The sequence below is a fragment of the Colias eurytheme genome, chromosome 6 (assembly GCF_061535395.1).
Source record: "Colias eurytheme isolate Ceu_HAF_F1 chromosome 6, ilColEury1 Martin Lab GWU primary, whole genome shotgun sequence".
Classification (NCBI taxonomy): domain Eukaryota; kingdom Metazoa; phylum Arthropoda; class Insecta; order Lepidoptera; family Pieridae; genus Colias; species Colias eurytheme.
The window spans coordinates 2472719-2494644 of NC_142985.1; the positions used below are offsets into that span (position 1 = coordinate 2472719).

The window sequence follows — 21926 nt, forward strand, 5'->3', positions numbered from 1 at the left end:
GCTTTTAAAAATTGCATTTTTTGCGCGTTCGATATTGATGTATTTTTATGTATAGCTTCATTAAAAAGGTCTTTGAATGATACCCACTGATGATAATTGCCAGAAAATGTCGGTATATCCATCTGCGGAGTTGATTTATCTCTATGACTTGTTGCACACATTTTCGAATTTATAGCTCTCTTTGTATTGATATATATTTTTTCATGCTTAGTAAAATTAATTTCGTACGCTTCATCTTCCTCTCCAAGTTCACCGACTATCTCCCAATGTAGATTTTCCACCGCTGTCCATCGATTGTGCAGAATACGAAGGGAGTCTTCATATTCCCACTTCTTCTCCAAATTATTCACATCAATATTGCTTACTGCTCTGATAAATGCTTTAAAATTGACTTCTTGCTTTCGAGATAAATCATCTAATTTGCTGTTGGTCCCCCGTGATTGAAATGTTGTAGACCTAGGCGTCGTTTGAGATTCTAAACCGGATCCTCCCGCTTTCGGCTCTAGATGGGCTTGCTTTTGTAATAAAAAATTATCATATGCTTCACTGATCGCTTCCTTTGTTCGAATATAAATGTCGTGAATGTTAATAAATTCTTCCCGCATAAAATATTGATGCTGTGTCGATTCATATTTTAAAAGCTTTTCATGATTTTTCTGGCATTCATCCCATAAAGATTCTAATATATCTAAACGCTGTCTGCAATATTCGATACTCTTACGCTCTGCACTATCTTTTTTAAAATTCGCTAATAACTTCTTTATTTTGTCCTTGATCTCTAGTTGGACCGTATATAAAGCTTCCATTGTAATATAAAATAATCAAACGGTAGAAATAAAAGATAAAATGGAAAATTCTTACTTGGCTGTCTCGGATACGGTCGACGTGGCTACGTCCCCGGATACCTTAGGTTGCTTGCTGTTGCTGGCTGACGTGGCGGTTGACGCGTGGCGGCACGTGCTGGTGCTGATGACGTAGGCGGCTGTCTTACGTCTTGCTGGTTGCTGGTTGTTGATTCCTTGTTGCTAATTGCTGATGGCTATTTGCTGCTTGCTGATTGCTAGATGCTAATTTTTGGTCACTGATCGTCTGATGCTAATTGATAGTTGCTGATTGCTAGATGCTGATTGCTGAATGCTCGATGCCAATTGCTGGTCGCTTAATGCTGATTGCTGGATGCTTGATGCCTGATGCTAAATGCTTGTTGCTGGTCGCTTATAGTTGATTGTTATATGCTAGATGCTGGATGCTAGATGCCAAGTGCTAGATGCTAATTGCTGGTTGCTAAATGCTAGTTGCTAGATGCTGGATGCTAGATGCTAATTGCTGGTTGCTAGATGCTAGTTGCTAGATGCTGGATGCTAGATGCTAATTGCTGGTTGCTAGATGCTAGTTGCTAGATGCCTTTTGCAATTCACGCTACTTGCTACTTGCTATATGCTTGTCGCTGAATGATAATTTCTGATTGCTACTTGCTATAAGCTGGTCGCTGAATGATAATTTCTGATTGCTACTTGCTATATGCTGGTCGCTGATAGATAATTGCTGATTCTGCTAATTCTGCTGTTCTGTTAATTTCTATTCCGCTCGAATGCTGCTGCTAGATATTCTGTTAGGGGGTTTTGCTGCTGGCTGGCTGTACTTTGCTCGGGGCGATGCGCGTGGCGACACGTGGAGCTGACGCAAGCTCTTTTATGGCTTGAAAATGCTGGATTTTGTATCTCGTTAAAATGCTAATTTTGGCTGCTGTTGAATGATATGCTGCTTGCTTGTAGTTATAAGATAATACGCTGAATAAATATCACGGGGGAAGAAGGGACACGTGGATTTCCGGTTCCACGTCACACTTTACACTCGCGACGCGGCACACTTTTTTACGGTAATCCGGCTCGAAAATGTACGGTTTACGTATTACATCGAATGTGGACTGTATTTAGGTCGCGTTATATGCTGCTAATAATGCTATGATATTATGGGACAACTGGGAACACTTTAATTATCGCTAATAATTATATATAATTCACGCGGATTCGAGCGGATAGATTAGCACTCGGGCGCTGCTATGGAAGAACTGCGCTTTCCGGCCGGCTCGGCCGTCGCACGATAATAATGCTGAGGCAGCTTGACCTCATTTACGTTATTGCTCAATAATTGTCATTAATGTAATGTAACTATGGATAATAAGTAATCTTATATATAAAAATGAATCGCAAAATGTGTTGGTAAGCGCATAACTCGAGAACGGCTGAACCGATTTCGATAATTCTTTTTTTATTATATTCCTTGAAGTACGAGGATGGTTCTTATGTAGAAAAAACGTAAATATGTACCACGGGCGAAGCCGGGGCGGACCGCTAGTTTAAAATAAAATATTTGTTCGTTGCTCGAACAGTGTTAGATAGCCCCTTTATCGAAGAAGGCTATAGGCTATATATCAACGCGCTAAGATCACGTTAGTTTAAGGCGGGTTAAACCGCGGGGTGAAGCTCGTAACAACAAATTAGATTCTTAATAGTTAATGGCGTTAGTCGGCGTTTGTAATTTGACATTGTAAAGCCAAGATAACAAACATTTGACTGAAAAATTTCCTCTTATATTTTTCTACCATCTACATGTTACAGCATTCATTAATGAAGTCGATGTAGGGCAGCTAGACTGGAATTGGTTAAATTATTAAAAATACACGTCTCCTCTATGCTTCGTTTATTCCTAAACATATTCTTTCACTGCTTTATCTTATGAAGTGCATATGAATTACGTCATAATAATTTATAATATGAAAAATGAAAGTGTTATGGAAAATATTTTATATAAATATGTGAAATATTCAGTGCCATTAAAATTATTATAATACTATACAAAAAAAATCTTTACTTTTAGTAGATACTATTTCGTTAACTACATGAGTCTCTAGCGACATTTGTTATATACAACTTATTTCTTTTTACTACATATATAGGTATAGTAACATGTGTCTCTTTCTCATTCTCATTTGCGAATCCGACCTTAGTTTTTTCGCAAACCCCATCAATATTGGCCATTACCCTAAACTTTTCCCACTATGTATAGACAGATGCCCAAATTGGCCGAATACCGTCCAAACCCGATTTCTAAGGCCCCAATTAACCAGTAATTGTACCCTTATCACAAAGAATGACTAGTTTTTGACGGCCTCGCTAGTTTGGGCGGCAATCAAAATGTATGGCTGGGAAATTTGCATTTATGGGCAATCCAACTTAATGTTTTAAGTGAAAGATCGGATTTCAAACGAAAGATCAGTACCAGAGATCATTTCAGTATTGTTTCCAAACAATATTGATCCCAGTATTGTTTTTATAAGTTCGTTATCATAATTATTATTATAGTGCATAGGTACCTACTCAATATATTTTGCTAATATTATTTGATAGGTACACCCAACGTTTCTTTCAGATTTATCAATTTTATAATCTTTACAATTTCCCTATAGGTTACAATATCGCGATGCTTGAAATACTTCTACAAAACAATAACAAACATCTCTATTCACAGGAAGAAATAATAGACGGAGCAGAGCTAATGGCCGGTTCTGCAGTCAAGCAGTTCGCTCACTACGGCCAAAACATAAACGACAGAGCCTTCAGACGTTGGTACTACTCCCCAACTATGAACATCTTGAAATACGGATCAGCAACACCACCTAGCTACAATCTAAACCGTATTAACGTTGACGTCATCATGCATTATGCTCTAGGAGATGACTTGCTGGATGAAAGAGATGTGCTGTCTATGGTCAATGATTTGCCTAGAGGACAAGCCCGCCGGGTAGCTAAGGCTGACTTCGGTCATGTGGACTTTGTAGCCTCCTCCCTTGTTAAGTCATTGGTGACCGATTTCATTATTGACGATTTGAGACGGCGATAATAAACGATTATATAAAATTGTATTTGTTATTTATGTGTGAATGAATGATATAAAGTTATCTTAAGAATGTATTTTTGAGAAATAAGCCCAATAAGGAAACCATCAAAAATGATATGCCTGATAATGTGTAAAACAATAAAAATTAGGAAATTTATTATTTAATGGCTGAACATAATACAATAACACTGACTTGAAAATAAAAACTTTCCTGGTGGCTATTATCTAAATTTATATAGATTACTTCTTATTACTACGAATTAAGGAAATTAGTTGGAGAATAAAATAAATCGCAAACAATAAAATACAAATTGTATATCATAAATCTAATATTCGATAATAGATTCTAAACAACAAATTGGAAAAATAGATAGTAGGTATATGGCTTGATAATATGCGTAGATACCAACTGTTTTCTTTGTTTGTTTCTCATAAATTATTATGAAGACTTGAAACTCAATTTTATTAAAATCAACCTGGCTCTTTTACGCCAAGAGGATGTACGGTAATTCTCTAGAAAATTCTTATTTGACGTTCATTTCTAATGCCCATTGTAGCTTATATGTTTTATATTTTTAGGGATGTTACCTTTTTTACCATAACGAACTTTTTTATTGATGATTCTATAATCTGGAGTAACAGTTAAAATAATACCTATCTACTGAATACCTTTAAAAAGTAATCGTTAATTAAAACATAACAAGAAAACATTGATATCCTCTCCATCTAATCCTCTTTATAGTGTTATAAACTGAACTATTATCTTTTATATAAAAATGAATCGCAAAATGTGTTGGTAAGCGCATAACTCGAGAACGGCTGAACCGATTTCGATAATTCTTTTTTTATTATATTCCTTGAAGTACGAGGATGGTTCTTATGTAGAGAAAACGTAAATATTTTGTACCACGGGCGAAGCCGGGGCGGACCGCTAGTCTTATATATATAAAAATGAATCGCAAAATGTGGTGTTGGTAAGCGCATAACTCGAGAACGGCTGAACCGATTTCGATAATTCTTTTTTTTATTATATTCCTTGAAGTACGAGGATGGTTCTTATGTAGAGAAAACGTAAACATGTACCACGGGCGAAGCCGGGGCGGACCGCTAGTTATCAATAATTTCAAAATCTATCTGCTTAATTACCTCGTATTATCCTATATATACTCCTTCTAACATACAGACTCAAAATAAAAAAATGAATACTCAACACATATACATATACACAAAAAAATACATTTAAGGTTGATACAAAAGTCAATCCGTGTGTCGTTTAAAAAAATTATGATTAAATCGATATTTTGTTAGTCTTTGTTTACAAAATAATAATACGCAGTTAAACGCGCAGTTAATGACCATAAATACACAAACACGAAAACGCAATAAACTATAAGCTTTTTACACTACCATAGCGATAAGATAAACCAAATACGACTCATTATTATTAACTCTTTTCTCTATTACTTATATAGATACTTCCTACAATACATCTTCAAATATATAATGAAATCCATACTAATATTATAAATGCGAAATTAACTCTGTCTGTCTGTCTGTTACTCAATCACGCCTAAACTACTGAACCAATTTGCATGAAGTTTGGTATGGAGATATTTTGATACCCGAGAAAGGACATAGGCTACTTTTTATCCCGGGAAAATGACGCAATCCCGGAAATCCCACGGGAACGGGAACTATGCGAGTTTTTCTTTGACTGCGCGGGCGAAGCCGCGGGCGGAAACCTAGTCTAAAATATATTAATATAGTTTTTCAGTTAGGTATATTAAATCAATAAATACCATTACGTAATACAATTTACGTTTTTTTTAAGCTTTATTATTATTTGTGCTACGAATAATGTAAATTAATGGAACTCGAACAGATTGGCCAAAAATAATTTATTACTAAGGGTTTCTATAGAACTCACTCCCCACACAATACCACAGCCTTTTAAGGACTTGAGTTTCATATAATCTGATAACATATTTATTATCGATGAATGCGTTTATGTAAGTGTGGTATTTACAAACAAATGTTTTAGTGCATTAAGTACAACGTATAAAACTCTTCAGAGATATAGATAACATTTTTTAAGTGAAATTTCTTAAAGCGCATTCAGAATAAAATTTCAAGGTAGCGTCATGGCAATACCGTCACGTCATCGAGTAAGGCATCTTTGAATATTGTCAAAGAAGTTCATTTCTGACACGTGTGCTCGACGCTCTTTTTTCTTTAGTGATATTAAGTTTTTTTTTTTTTTCAATATTTAAACTGAAATAAACATACAAGATTAAGTGCCAACGCATTATTTTATACAGCCTTATCCGTAAATGAAAAATGAGGGATACAGAGACCTTTGAGATCCAACCCTTATTTTTTGTAACACTATCTCAATAATATATTATTATTAAATTTTATTGAACACTTTCACTTAACAGGAGCCTTTTATTTTTTATCAAAACGGATTATCCATAAAACTTATATTTCAAAGAATATAATCTAAACTTGGTGCAGACAATCCGATGATAAAACAATGCATGAATCATGTTTGAAATTATTATTTGAACTGAAATTAGTACAAAAGATTATAAACAAATATGAGCAATTTTGTTCAGAGTCAGAACATATTTACATCTATACGAAAATTATAAAAAGGAAAGGTTTGTATGTATGTATGTATGGTTTTCAGTTTTCACGCATAAACTACTGTACCGATTTTGATGAAATTTGGCACAGATAATCTTTAGACCCTGAGAAAGAACATAGGTTACCTTTTATTGCGAAATATGTACGACGGGCGAAGCCGGGGCGGACCGCTAGTATTAACTAAAGTGCAATTAACAGGAAAATATTTCGAGACAGTAATAAAACGTCCACAGGACATAGACGGCTCATCACTCACTTGACCGTAAGAAAATCGATCAGTGAAGCAAATGTGAAATACACCAGAAAAACTTAGAGATACAGGATTTAATTGATAGGAAAAGTTAATTATTTTTCAAGTTATAAAAATAATCAGTATAATTTTCTTGAGACTTTGACTTCAATTTTCTAGCATTTTTAGGGTTCCGTAGCCAAAATGGCAAAAACGGAACCCTTATAGTTTCGTCATGTCCGTCTGTCCGTCTGTCCGTCTGTCACAGCCGATTTACTCGGAAACTATAAGTACTACAGTGATGAAATTTGATGGGAATATGTGTTGTATGAACCGCTACAAAAATATGACACTAAATAGTAAAAAAAAGAATTGGGGGTGGGGCCCCCCATACATGTAACTGAGGGATGAAATTTTTTTTTTCGATGTACATACCCGTGTGGGGTATCAATGGAAAGGTCTTTTAAAATGATATAAAGTTTTCTAAAAAACATTTTTCTTAAAGTGAACGGTTTTTGAGATATCAGCTCTCAAAGTCGTAAAAAGTATGTCCCCCCCCCCTCTATTTTTATAACTACGGGGTATAAAATTCTAAAAAAAATAGAGGTGATGCATGCTAATTAACTCTTTCAACGATTTTTGGTTTGATCAAAGTATCTCTTATAGTTTTTGAGATAGGTTGATTTAACTGTAATTTATTATATTTGCTGCTACGGAACCCTTTGTGCGCGAGCCCGACTCGCACTTGGCCGGTTTTTATTTATTTTAATTTATGCCGTGAACTAAGAATGGATCAATTAGTAACTTATTACCTATAATATGCCTATTTTTATAAATTAAGCTTGTAATATCTTCCATCTTTATAAACTATTAACCAAATCAGATTTAATTTAGAATAGGAGAAATCTACGAAAGCCCAATTAAGAAGATTACAATTTACACCACAGATTATGTTAAGTCTAAGATTCTGAAATAATTAAATAATGTACAGACTTTAATTAATTACTACTTTACTAAATTAATAACTGACTTGATACTTTATAAAGAATAATATTTTTTTGAATAAAACATTAAACCAATTTTTATTTTTTAACAAAGGCCATCGTCTGTGATAATGAAAACAGTCAATAACCTTTACTGTTAAGAACCTACCTGTAAAAGTTGACTGTATAAATCTTGTATAAATATTCAAAATTCATTATAATATAATACATAGTCTCTACTGTAGAATTGAACTAAAATCCATACGACTTGTCACTTTACAATTATTTAATAATACCAAAATAACAAACTCATATGTAAGATTCACTTTACACAAACATCAAACATGTCATTTACACCAATTTTCTAAAACAAAAACATAGCTCGTATCAAGTGTGGTCAATGAATGAAAAAGCCGAAAGGTGACACGTTGGTTGGTACAGATAATAGCAAATAACCATACGATTTGAGGCATTATTGCCCCGGATTAAGATAACGCCTTATAAAACGGGAGGACGGTACTCCTTAGCATCATTCTAGACAATGCTGTTCAAAATAACTCTAGTGGTAGCGCTTTGCGCTACACTTCCCGTGCAGGGAATCGATGTGTGCAAAACTGTAAGTAGATTCTGTTATTTTCTAGTGAAAAATATCAAGGCAGTTAGTTTATAGGTAGGTAATTATGTCTATTTGTTCGAATCATGGAGTGCTTTTGCAGAGTTTTGGAAGTCGATTTATCTTGTGTAGTTAATTTTGTGTGTTTAAGACACAATAGAAAAGTTTTTTTTAAAGAAATATAGTTGATTACGAAAGTCATCATATGCATTATGCAGTTTATGTAAAATGTTTTAAATTAACTTAACTTCGTGAAGTTTTCTATCGATATAACAGCCAATAATTTCCTAATATTATGTGTTTATAAACTAACAAATATGCATCTTAAAGGTTAAAAACATCAGATATTTCATAAAAACTAGCGAGAAATCCAATCAATCCTCACAACAAAAAAAAAAAAGTTAGACGCAACTCAAAGTCTGCGTTAAATTGGTGCAACATTGGTGCAATTTCAATCTCGGCATAAGAACTCCTTGACCCTGCCAATAATTTCAAGGCATAAAGTAGAAAGAAGTAGAGCTCTCTGAATCGTATATTGCATTCGCTATTGTGTACTACGCTATAGTAAGATATCATTTTATACGATCCTTTTGTTGTATTTTTCATTCATGTTTGTAAGACATTTATAAGAAGCAAAGTGCTTTTGGATTGTGTTTTTCTGTAGCTCCTGGACGTTTTCCTTATACTCCTTTTTAAATAAAGGTAATACGTTGAAGGTTATTTACTATTTCTTCGTTTGGTTTCCGAAGAATTTCCTTTAAAAATCCTTAGAATTCAAAATAAAATTATTTTCTAGCACGATAAAATATTAAATGCTGGGTACCCAGCGGAAAGGTACGATGTCCGCACCGAAGATGGATACATTTTGGAAGTCAATAGGATACCCCGAGGAAGGAACCAGTTCGGATCAAGCAGACGACCAGTTGTCTTCATGATGCATGGTCTCAGCGGCTGCTCCAGCAATTATATTGAAATGGGACCTGATTATGCCATCGGTTAGTGAAATACAGTTTAATTTTACGAGCTAGTATTGTTTGAGCTGTAGGTACTCGCGAGTTCGTTCACGTGTGCTTAAAATAATATTCAAATTAATCCTTGCAACAATAAGGATGTGACACAGGTCATATGCCGAGCGCGCCAGCATTAGCACCGACCAGCATACTGCTGAATGTCCCCCAAGGAGACAGATTGTAGTAATTGAAGAAACAAAAAAAATAATCCTTGAAAATAAATTTTAGCTTATATATGTTGCCCTATAATAATTGCTATATAATTAAAAAGTTTCATACATCCATCCCGTAGTATTTTGCGTGAAACGCGGTCAACAGACAGTCTTCTATAATTTAATTATCTTATTGATTCTACTTTCTTAATAAATCAGGGCTTTCTAAAACGTATGTTTGTACATTGCTTACGTCTAAAGAGGTCCACTAAATTCACGTTAATTTCAGGTTTTAACTTAGCCGATGCTGGTTATGACGTGTGGCTAGGAAACGCAAGAGGCGTCGGCAATTCCCGTCGTCATGTCAGTTTAAACCCTGACCACAATCGCCAGAAATTAGAATTCTTCGACTTCAGCTGGGAAGAAATAGGTGTCTACGATCTTCCTGCTATGATCAACTTTGCTTTGGAGAAGTCTGGTCAGGATAAACTCCATTACATTGGCCACTCTCAAGGAGGAACTGTGTTCTTAGTACTAAACTCGATGAAACCAGAATTCAATGACAAGTTCATATCAGCTCATTTGCTGGCTGGAGTGGGATACCAAAACCACTTCCCACATGGGGCTTTGAAAACTGCTGCTGCTTTCACCAACACTATTTACGTAAGTACTTTAAAAATTCAACTCTTTCTTAATAAAAACTTAAATAATAATCGTCGCTTTGTTCAAGGATAAGAATAATAATAAAGAGAAAAGATTTATATATGTTTCTATGTCCGAAGATAGTATGTTAAACAAAATTAGCTCCGCCTTACATATTTTATATGTAATTTACTTTACAGGGCATCGCCAGGGCCGCGGGTATAGTCGAATTGAATGGGCCTGAAAACGCAGCAGCTCTTAATGAAGTCAGCGCTTATAACGTAGATTTGGAGGATGTTCTTGTAAGTAAATCATTTATGTGATTATATTATTTCATTGATTGATTGCATGCCATTACATAAAAATATAATTTTATTACCAGTAAATTATTCACACGCCCATTCCAGTCACTTATAAATTATAACACACTCCCTCATATCTAATGTTCTGATTTATTAAACTACATTCTTTGATAATATTAAAGAAAGATCATAACAATTATCTAAGTTCATTAAAACAAAATCTAATGATTGAATACTTTTATAGGATCAAATCAATAACTCAACCGACATAGCCGCCGGTTCATCTCTGAAGCAATACGCCCACTACGGCCAGAACATCAACGACAAAGTATTCAGAAGATGGTACTATTCACCCGTAACAAATCTATTGAAGTACGGATCCCTCACTCCTCCTAAATACGACCTTAAGAAGATAACCGTAGATATCACAATGCATTACACCGTATCAGATGAACTCCTTGATGAGAGGGACGTTCTCGCGATGGTTAAAGATTTGCCGAAAGCGAACGCTCGTAAAGTAGCGAGAGAAGATTTCTCTCATGTAGATTTTGTAGTTGCCACCGACGCAAGACAACTAGTCACAGAATACATCATTGAAGATCTAAGAAGGCGTTAAGACACAATGTTAAGATCTAGAAATAAATGACCTGAGAAGTACAAACGATACAGATTTTTTTATTCATATTATATTGCCTGATAAATTTAATCCCTGTATATCTAAAGTAATTCCATCGATAGTAACATTAAAGTCGGTAGCCGCTTTATTGGTACAAATTGAACAATTAATAAATAACAAAGGCGCCGATAACATATTCAAGGATTATTATTCCTATAATATATTCACTTTATGAATGAAAAGAATTTATATTGCTCCATAGGCATTTTGAATACATAGGAATTTCACACCATTGCCTACCGAATACCTATATAATGAAATTCCATCTCACCCTACATTTTACGAAATTATTGATGGAAACCATATCTGTAATCCTCTTGTATTCTCAAAAAAATGTGCTTCTTTTTAATCCATTAGCAGCTGCATTTTAAAATAACTTAATCCATGGTCTGCTACTCTTCTTCATTACGATTTTCTATCACTTGCCTTAGTCAATCGATAAACAAATAAAGAGGTACGTTCAAAAAATAAACATAGAATTTCAGAGCTAAAAGCATCACGTCCAATATACATCTCGAGCGGTTACGACCCCGAGGCACCAGTTTACGAGGTGTCACAATAAAACAAACTAAAACCAAATAAATACCGTGCATTTGTGCAATCTGACCGCGGATTTTTGTTTGATAGATTAACGTTTGGATTTCGCTATCTGCGTAATCCTTTATTGGAATTTGTTCATCACTCATTACTCACTATGTTATATAACTTATCAAAAATATTATCAGTTCAGATATTTTGTGCCTAATAATTTTCGAAAAGTTTAGTTTATTTTCTTTTTCACGAAAGTTCGTTAAGAATTTTCCCGACAAATAAGATTAAAAACGTCGCAACCAAACCTATCCAGCCAGGAATAGCAGACAGACACCCAGACTATCACTAAATCTAAAATTTATACTAAATCAATAGCAAACAGAGAGCATCAAAGCGTCAATAATTAATCATTTCCGCATCAATATTTGCGCACTGAACCCCGTACCGAGGGCGCGTCATTCCACGTTGTTGGCTTTTCATTAATCCCATTTGATAGACGTTCATTTAGCCCGTACGTCCTGTGACCCCCACAATCTGGTTTCCATTGATTTAGAATATAATTTAGGTGTTTATTGAAGTGAAACTTTAGGCGCGTTGAGACTAAAATTTCAAGGTCGCGTCATGGCAATATCGTCAAGTCATGGTGTTGACGATTTTGAAGAAGTTTCACTTCTAACACGTATGCTTTCTCGCTTTTAATAATGGAAGTAGGATAAGATGGCGGAACACAGGCTAAATGATCAAATATTAAAATCGATAAAACAAAAAGTAGAAAAGCAAAAGTTCGCTTCTGCGAAATGCAAAATGCAGAGAATAAAAAGTAAACGATGTTCAAACAACTGTAACTACAAAGTTCAATCTAGTAGTTCCAGATTATGGAAATATGAAAATGGTATGCACTTTCTTTATTTTAAAAACCTAAACATTAACAACATTTATTATCAAAATAATCTACGGAATAAATTGGGCTAATCGTCGATTAATTCACATATTTTCTTAGTAAAAATTGAAGTTGAAAATAATCCTTATAATAATTTCCCAAAATTTTCTTAAAATCAACTACTGCCTGTCTACCCTCTGTTTCCAAACGAGATGTCGTGAGTTCAATCTATTATAAAAATAGCTAAAGGCCGGAAACTCCATAATTATACCGCTAGTGCCTTATATTCACTCATTGAACAAATTTGCCTACACTTCTAATTACTTCAGTAATTCCTAAAGTCTAAAGACTAATAAAAAACCTCTGCTAGCCCACACTTGCACGTAATTCATTCAATTCTATTTGTAAAGAACAATACAACGAATTTTGCATTCACGATGCGGCGTTAAATCTTTTGAACTAAAGCAGTTTCTTTCAAATGGAAATTTCGTGCGATTGTTTTAAATGTACGGGCTGTTTTATTTGTAGACAACAAATAAAACAGCCTTGTGAAAATATTGATATTAAAGAATAAATTAAATTTTATATTAAAAGTTATCATGATCAGTGGTACCTTATTACCTAAGACAATCAATTACTTCTACGTCAATGAAGAATGATTGGTCTCTTTCAATATAACATTAATTTTATAATCAGCTACATAACTATTTACAGTTTATGTGGGTACTGTAGTGTATGTCCATCCCTATTATCGGCTCTTAGACGCACACGACCTCTCACTCCGACCGCCTGCAGCCAACTGAGCTGTGTGAGCGGTGTCACCGTTGCACGTGCGCAAGAGATGACATAATACTTCCCTCTCTTTCACTCACATACACTACATCCCTCCTTTATTTTAGAAATTTTTCAATTTTTCAATTAATTTTATTAAATAAAATATTATGTTCTATTCGGGTATGTTATATGTATGCTTCTATTCTAGTCTATACCTAAGCACCAGTATCAGTTAGTAAACAACTCAGGGACACGTCCGCTCCATACCAGCAATAGAGTAGAATGTGTCACCTAGCCTAGTAATATAATTCTATCTATATGCAACATCTCTCCTTTTCATTTTTTTTCTTTTTTTTTTTCCATTAAGTATATGTATATTCAAAATTATAATAATTTTTACAATATATGTATTCAAATCGATATTAATTAATAATGTTTTCAAACTCATACCTTCATTCATCAACCAGACCTCGTCCAGAAACATTTAAAACGTTTCGTCAGTATAAGGACAAAATATGAATTTACCACTGGTTCGGAAAGCCCCCTCAACAGAGAAGAGCCGGCAAGAATATATAGGGATATAGTCGCTCCTTCAAAATCATAGAAATGTAACATCTTACATAGGTATTTATAATAACAATAATGACAATTTATTTAAGTATACGACAATCTATCATGAATAAGTTGTATACTTATATTTAAGTTTATTAAGTCATTATTTATTTATTAACCAATGGGACGAAATCGTTTTCAGTAACTTAATGTATATGTAAGGTATAATGTTTAAACTATGTTCCTTCTGTAACTTAACTATACTTTTGACTTACTGTACCTGTACTGTACTTAACCTGTTTTATTTTTTTCCTTACATGACTATTGCACTACCTTGTTGATATGTTTCACCCACTATTTATCATGACCTGCACTCCAGGTCATTTAGAAGAGGTGAATGCTGCTTCTTCTGACGCATAATTTAATTCACTTTACCTGCACCGGCATCTGCACCATCTAAGTAACCACTGTTTTCCCACATATTAAAATTATTAATAAACGATAGCTGCAAACCGAATTATTACCAAGTGAAATGCCTATAGACTGGGTACATACTTAAATGCTCGGTTATTATTTAATATCTATATTCTGTATATGTACTTCGTTACTAAAACAATATATGTTCCGATTTTAATTCAATATACCTAATAAAATCGGAATGTAATATAATATGTATATATCTGTACCCTAAATAATATAATAAATATTATACGGCAAAATTGTAACCAAACATTAATTGGTTCATTATTTATTCTTATTTAAGCAACAACAACTTATCATAATATGATCCTTAGGCACAAGGAAGATTTGTTTATTTATTCGTTTGTCCGTCTCTCTTTCATATCGCAATAAAGCGTTTTATGATATATTTTTGGGTGATAGTTTAGAGGCTAGAAAGTGGCAGCCTTTTTTATAGCGCATTAAAAATATTTAATTCATACAGATACATAGTATTACAACGTTAAGGTTCATAATTATCAATTATTTAAATACCAACTTTCGGGTATAAACCACTCTGACAGAATTATAGTCTTAGTGGAGCTTGCTCTGCGACAATACAATATCATACTATACTGTGCCATTGACTTCTATTGAACCGCTTTTAGCTTCACCTGTATGTTCGTATGACTGTATGCAACCGATTCTTTTCGATTCGCTTATGACCTACCCAAACCGTACAGATTTAACTTCAGTGACAATATTACAACAATTTATTGACAATACAATAATGAATATTTAGTAAAGCGTGATTAATAATGTATTACTTTTTTTTATACTTCTTATTGTAACCTCAACACACACGCGGTGTTGTTCATTGTATGATTATTACATTAATAACACATAGGTATTTAAAATTCAATTAATGTAACGAACCTAAAACGAATCAAAATGTATCATTTTGTTGATGACTTTTTTTTATTTGTTACTTATGATAACATTTGTATTTGTATTTCTGACAACTTAATAGCCACTTGAAAAAGAAAAAGATAACTTAATGACAATAATAATGGCTAGACATTAATCACACATTAATGGTCTGAAAATAAGTAGTTGGATACATATTTTTTTTAACTGTACAATGTTAACTGTAACAATCAGTAATACAAATTTAACTGTAACAATCAGTAATACAAATTTAACTGTAACAATCAATAAAAACTTTGTTTTCCTATAACTATATAAGTATTTGCATAAATTATGTAATTAACTTGAATTTACAATATTCAATTTTGCATTTCGAAATCAATACCACTATACCACCTCAATATTGTAGAGATTAATACTTGGAATTTATACTATGGCGTAAAATAACTAGGAAATCACAACTCCAAAATGATCACGACCCTCAGCAGTGAGGATTTCGACTTAAGGAGGAGGAGGATATTCTGACTAAGGCACGAATGGTGACCTTTTCGCGATAATACATTTTTTTTTTGCTTTGACAAGAAATCTTTACCGCATTTCTTAATTGATAATCTTTTATTCAATCTAGTACGATATCCATTATTTTTCGCAGCGGTGTTAATGCATTAGGTGCGATATTTAATGTTCAAAAGATGAGCTCTTAAAAGATGTATTACGTAAGTACCTACTTTATGAATATGAAATCAGACCAGTCTTACAAACCACCATTAAAACTTGGATTTTATATGAATTACTACGTTGTAAATCTTATTAAATTCTTAATAACTTTTTAAACTTGTAAATAAAATTATTAGTGTATTGACTTTTATAATACTATTCACGTTGATGTTTGTGTTGCTGATTTTCTCGTCTATTATAAAATTGGTGCTTTTTAACCCAGATGTTACTGAAACAATTTTTGTTATCATATTAAGGTGAAATTTACATATTGTGTCCATATTGCAAAAAGTTTAACTGGAAAAATAGTATAAAAATTTTATCTATCGTGGAAATCTCGGAAAATGGTGTCCTTTTAAAAGGACGGTAGTAATATGTACTACTAATTAGGTAGACTATGATATTAAAATGACAACTTACATTTCACATATATTTATGTAGCAATATGAAAGTTTTCAAAACATAATTTAGGATGCAAGGTTCCATTACAATTAGGACAATAGAAATTGGCTTTTTTGTGACATTCTATACACCGAAGCTGCTTGTCTCTGTACCTAATGATGTGATCTTTTCCATCAAATCCAGAGGTTTCATGGAAACTCTAGCACCTTTACGTTCCTCATTCTTATATGTTTCGAGCAGAGCAGTTCTAACACTTCTACGAATGTGGAGATAATCAAAATGGCCCCCTTTTACTTATATATATTTGCCAAGAATTATGTATTGCAATATCTTGTCCATGACAAGTCAAAGAAAAATACCACTTCTTGCCTCTGATAGATGTCTTGTACAAACCGATGCTCTGGTCGGATCTGTCCACCCCAATTTCTCGTACTTTTTTTACGGCAAGTATATTTTTCTTCTGTTGTTGTGAAAATCTCTTTATCATAGACACAGGCTGAATCGTATCAAAGTTTGATGTAACAGTCACAACACTGTTATCATTCCATTTGCAAAATAAATTTGTTCTGCTCTGGTCGATTGATGCTTGAATGTACCTCGTGGTGTCTTTTTCAATTCTCAAAGGCAGCAGGCAAAGGGCATTTTGCGACGCGATTTTCACGTACTGTGCCAGTACCCTTTATTCCTCGTACTCGAAGTTCATCAATGAGATGAATGGACGTAAAAAAGTTGTTAAAAAATAAATGGAATGCAGCTTTGCCCTATATTTGTCGCAGTACATCGGCATACTGTAATACAACGCTTGCACCCAATCCCAGAGGCTTTTGGTATTTGTTTTGATTACCAACATCATTCGATTGTCCTTGGTATGGATCACACCAAACTATGCAACCTAACCGTGTCGGTCCGACCCAAAATTCTTACCCCCATCTTATCGGTTTCCCTCTTATGAATTGCTCCCATAGTAGGGCACCATGGCTTCGCCGATGCTGTGATGCTCTTCAAAAAGTGCACGCGCAAAAAAGTACTCTGTAGTAGTACATATTACTACTGGCCTTTTAAAAGAACGGCAATTAAAACTGCATAAATATCACAAATAAAATGTAATCTAATAGTAGGTAATATATATTTCTGATAAAACACGTTTCAAATTACGTGTATTTAAAACAAATCAAGTAATTGGTTGTAATTTATTGATAATACATTTAAGTTGATTTATCAATGGAAAATGGCAGAAATTCTAAAATAATTTAAAAATATACCACTGTTATAAAACGACACAACACTTTAATTTTCCAATTCCTACAACCGTGAGGTGCCAAATGAATATAAACATTTTTTTCAAAAATGCCCTCATTGTTAATAATAATTTTATTTATGGTACGTCCTTTTAAAAGAACGATAGTAACAACTGGGTTAATTAAAAACAGTCGTTATTAATATAGTAATAACTAGATGCACATGGTGTATGATTTTACCATGGTTCTTACATATACCTTGCATATACCAATATTTGCGGTATGATGTGGTTATGATCCATTTTTTATTTTACATTAAATGTTCGTCTTGAAATTGACCTTTATTATCTATCTAAAAATTTTAAGTGTATATTTGACAGGTTGTTTGTCACTATACACTATCTATCAAAGTAATCTACTATATAAAAATAAGTCGGGTTTTCCTTCCTGACGCTACAACTCCAGAACGCACGAACCGATTTCCACGGCTTTGCACTTGTTGGAAAGGTCTCGGACTCCGTGAGGTTTATAACAAGGAAAAGGTGTCTCTGGTGCGAAACGGACTTCTCCAGGTTTGCTAGTTATTAACAATTAACGATTCATATTTAATGCCAACTGTCTATTGTCCAACTATTGTCTTTCACGGTATATTATTGTATAAATTACGTAAAAGTCGTTTTCAACGTTCCAACATGTAATGATTAACAGTGTGTTATACCTAACCCCAAACCGGGGCGCTACATTTCCGCTGAGAGAGCGGTGTTATGCTACTGCTACGTTCCGTTTAGAAAGCTTCTACATACCCGCAACGTTCCCGCGCAGGGAATTGTCGCGTCCTTGCCACGTTCCGATAAGGAACCTCATACGCTGCTACATACCGCTTAAGACCCATCTTCAGTAGTACTACGACATTGCTACGATTGCCGCTGAGGAAATCCTTCTACGTCTTGCTTGCTTCGGATCAGGAATTATCCTGTTGAAGGAATTCAGCGACCAACCCTAAAGACACCCTACCGCCTAGCCTTCGCAACGAGACGCGCACTCCATCTTACGTCCACCTATATCAGTAAGAGCCCTACCGGAGGGTTTGGACCTAGGCACACCACGACCCTTATTGTTACTGATATTTGTATTTTATTTTATTAATTAACTAAATTAATTGCCGACTGTATGGTGAGTATCTAGTTCTTATTATTTTTTTTTTGTTTCCACCTCACCTACAACGGCACATAGTATATACAATAAAAATGAATAGCCAAATATGTTGCTAAGTGTAAAACTCAAACCTCGGCGCGCGGCGTATCGGCTCGACCAATTCGGATAATATTCATGTTTCAATTCGTTTAACGAACCGATAAAAGGCGAAAGAGCATTACATCGTCTGCCAGGTGGGTAGTTTGAAATAATGAATATTGAGACTACTCTGTATGTCTCTCATTCCATTTATTTTTGTTTTCGAATATTCATGTTTTATTACCTTACCCTGTTTATGATTATTATATTATCACTTAACTTGTCTAACTTTATAGTTGTCGGTTAAATGTGCAATACCTATCGCAGATATTTTAGGTATTGTCATCATTATGATTATTCTTTCGTTGTTTAACAAAATCTGCTATGAAATTATGAAAATATTAAGTCACTTTTAGATAAGAATAATAAAATCTACTGTAAATATTTTAGTATTTACTGTACACTCTGAAAAATTGTATTATTCCATTTTTTATTTGGATATCAATACTAACCGTAAGTAATTTCGAAGATACAATCTATCTTATGAACAATACTTCACTGTGAAATGGTGACGAACTATCACTTTTTTTTTTAAGATCGCGTATTTAAGTGCACGAATTCGCAATATGGGCATCACCCAAAATATAAACATTTTATACGAGCATCACCCGTATCACATCACTACAGGCATCACCTGTATTGTAATTATATTACGACTACCAGGCATCATTTGGTATAAAATTACAAAGTACACACGGGCGTCACCCGATTTTTGTTTTTGTACCACCAGGCATCATCTGGTATAACATTATAAAATACACACGGGCGTCACCCGATTTTTGTTTTTGTACCACCAGGCATCATCTGGTATAACATTATAAAATACACACGGGCGTCACCCGATTTTTCTTGACCACCAGGCATTATCTGGTAACACAGTACAAAGTACGTACATGGGCGTTACCCTTTTTAAAGTGAAACTTTTATTACATCGTCTCAAACTTTTTGGTCTGTGTAGCGCATGTCGCGTGACGGTCGGCTGCCGAGTAGGTATAAAGCAGTGTTCGGAACCGTTCGAACAGTTTCACTTTTACCGTGGTTTCATAAAACCACACAACATTTTTTTTGTCAGGCTTCATCTTGTAACATTATAGCTTAACAACAACAACTTTAGAAATCCCTTGTCGTGGTCCACATCACCATCGAAACACATACATCAACTTACATGAACTTCCATAATGTTACTGTATTAGCCTTTCCAGGAAACTTACGTTCCTTGCATGATAACCATTAATTAATTCTTTATGCAATAATGAATAATCTTAAATAATACTCATGCAACTTCACATCGAGTAATTAAATAAGATATAAGTGGGTATTTGGTATAATTATATTTTTGTAACCAGACAAATCTATTCTGAGCTGATAGGGAATCGAACCTTCTTAGCTCATTTAATCGTGTTTAACCAATCCTTTAAGCAGGTTTTTACATATCAGTATCAAAAAAATTATATGTAAACAAATGTCCCAAAATAATAATCTACAGCCTCGACTAAACAAAATATCACATTTAGTCTCGCATAACGCAGTTACAGTCCTATGCATGACTACGTGAGTACATATACTGGACGACGCTAGTATACCCGTGTATACCCGTACACTGTACAGTGTATTTATCAAACAGGCACCATACGCTCGAGCAATAAAGACAGCCCGCGTATGCATTGGTATCAGTGTAGTTATGTATACGAGAAACAATTGCCAACACCTACTTTATCCTTCTGGCTACAATTATTTAAGAGGTTTTGCTAAATCTTTATTCAAACGAAACCTTCGTTTTCTACGGCGCGGAGGCCGGAGGCCTCTCGAAAGGCACGCACATGTTATTTATCTACTTTGTGCGGATATTCTTTTTATGTAAGCGGCACAAAATATCATAATGAAAATAGGTATGTGTGTATATTATTATTAACTTTAATATTCCCTTCGATGTAACTCGACTGTGGATATAATTAGTTCAATAGTTATCACAGCACACCTATTTCCTCCCTTTTTTTTTTGTTTTGTAATTTTTTTTATTATCAAAAAAAAATTACTTACATTTATTCCCGATTTACCTCGTCGCCAAAAATGTAGTGTATGTCCATCCCTATTATCGGCTCTTAGACGCACACGACCTCTCACTCCGACCGCCTGCAGCCAACTGAGCTGTGTGAGCGGTGTCACCGTTGCACGTGCGCAAGAGATGACATAATACTTCCCTCTCTTTCACTCACATACACTACAGGTACCTAATCAATTTCAGACGAAACTGCGGTTGGGTACTGCATTCAAAATAATTATTCAGTTTCTTTTACTTTATTTTATACCAGCGCTAAAAGTTCAATCCAATAAACTAAAATAATTATCATAAACTCTTGTACATCCCCCTCCCCCCTTTCTTAACTTTTCCCAAAAAAACTACACGTTAGAAAATTTCCCAATTTCAGTGACGCAATCTATAAATAATTCAGCGTCAAATTCGTATTTACAATAAAGTGGTAAATTCATTTATTCCAACAAATTGTCCAAGCTTATTCCTCTCACGGATCTGCTAAACATACTAGGCACGTGCGTCCGTTTCGTACGACAATGGCCGTAGTCCGTACCGATCTGATTTTTACGAAATACCCTGGGACAATTGGGATATTGGGGACGTTTGATAAGCTTTTCGCCAAATCATCTCTCCATCATCGAGAAAACTTTTTATATAGAAATATGGACAAATTTATATTGGATCTCTTATTAATGGTAAGGAATCACCACCTACGAAAAGCCGAACTGAATTAACCTTTACGAATATATTGGCTGCCTTTAAAGTGGAGGGTAGCGATTTGGATACATCATACATCGTTAATGTTAGACCATCGAGCATAAAATAAAACGCTTGATGTGGAAGATTATTCCATAGGTATAAAGTCATAATCTACCACATTATCAAAGTTCTAGAACTTTTGAGAATATTATCAACGTTTTGGCTGTAACATTGATCGATCTTTTCTCGTGTGTTATTTATTTTAAGTTATTTGAATACTTCAGTTT

At 34.3% G+C, this 21926-nt stretch overlaps 2 protein-coding genes across 2 annotated transcripts in view; one reads left to right on the forward strand and one right to left on the reverse strand.

Annotated features, from left to right (window-relative positions):
* Sdc (Syndecan) overlaps positions 1-21926 on the reverse strand; it is a 278055-nt gene that overhangs the window by 135771 nt on the left and 120358 nt on the right. The window lies entirely within an intron of this gene.
* On the forward strand, positions 8097-11143 carry LOC149907504 (lipase 3-like). Its single transcript, XM_090103338.1, has 5 exons — positions 8097-8374; positions 9168-9366; positions 9823-10196; positions 10376-10477; positions 10722-11143. The coding sequence occupies exons 1-5, from the start codon at positions 8300-8302 to the stop codon at positions 11091-11093; spliced, it is 1122 nt and encodes a 373-aa protein (XP_089959464.1). The 5' UTR covers positions 8097-8299; the 3' UTR covers positions 11094-11143.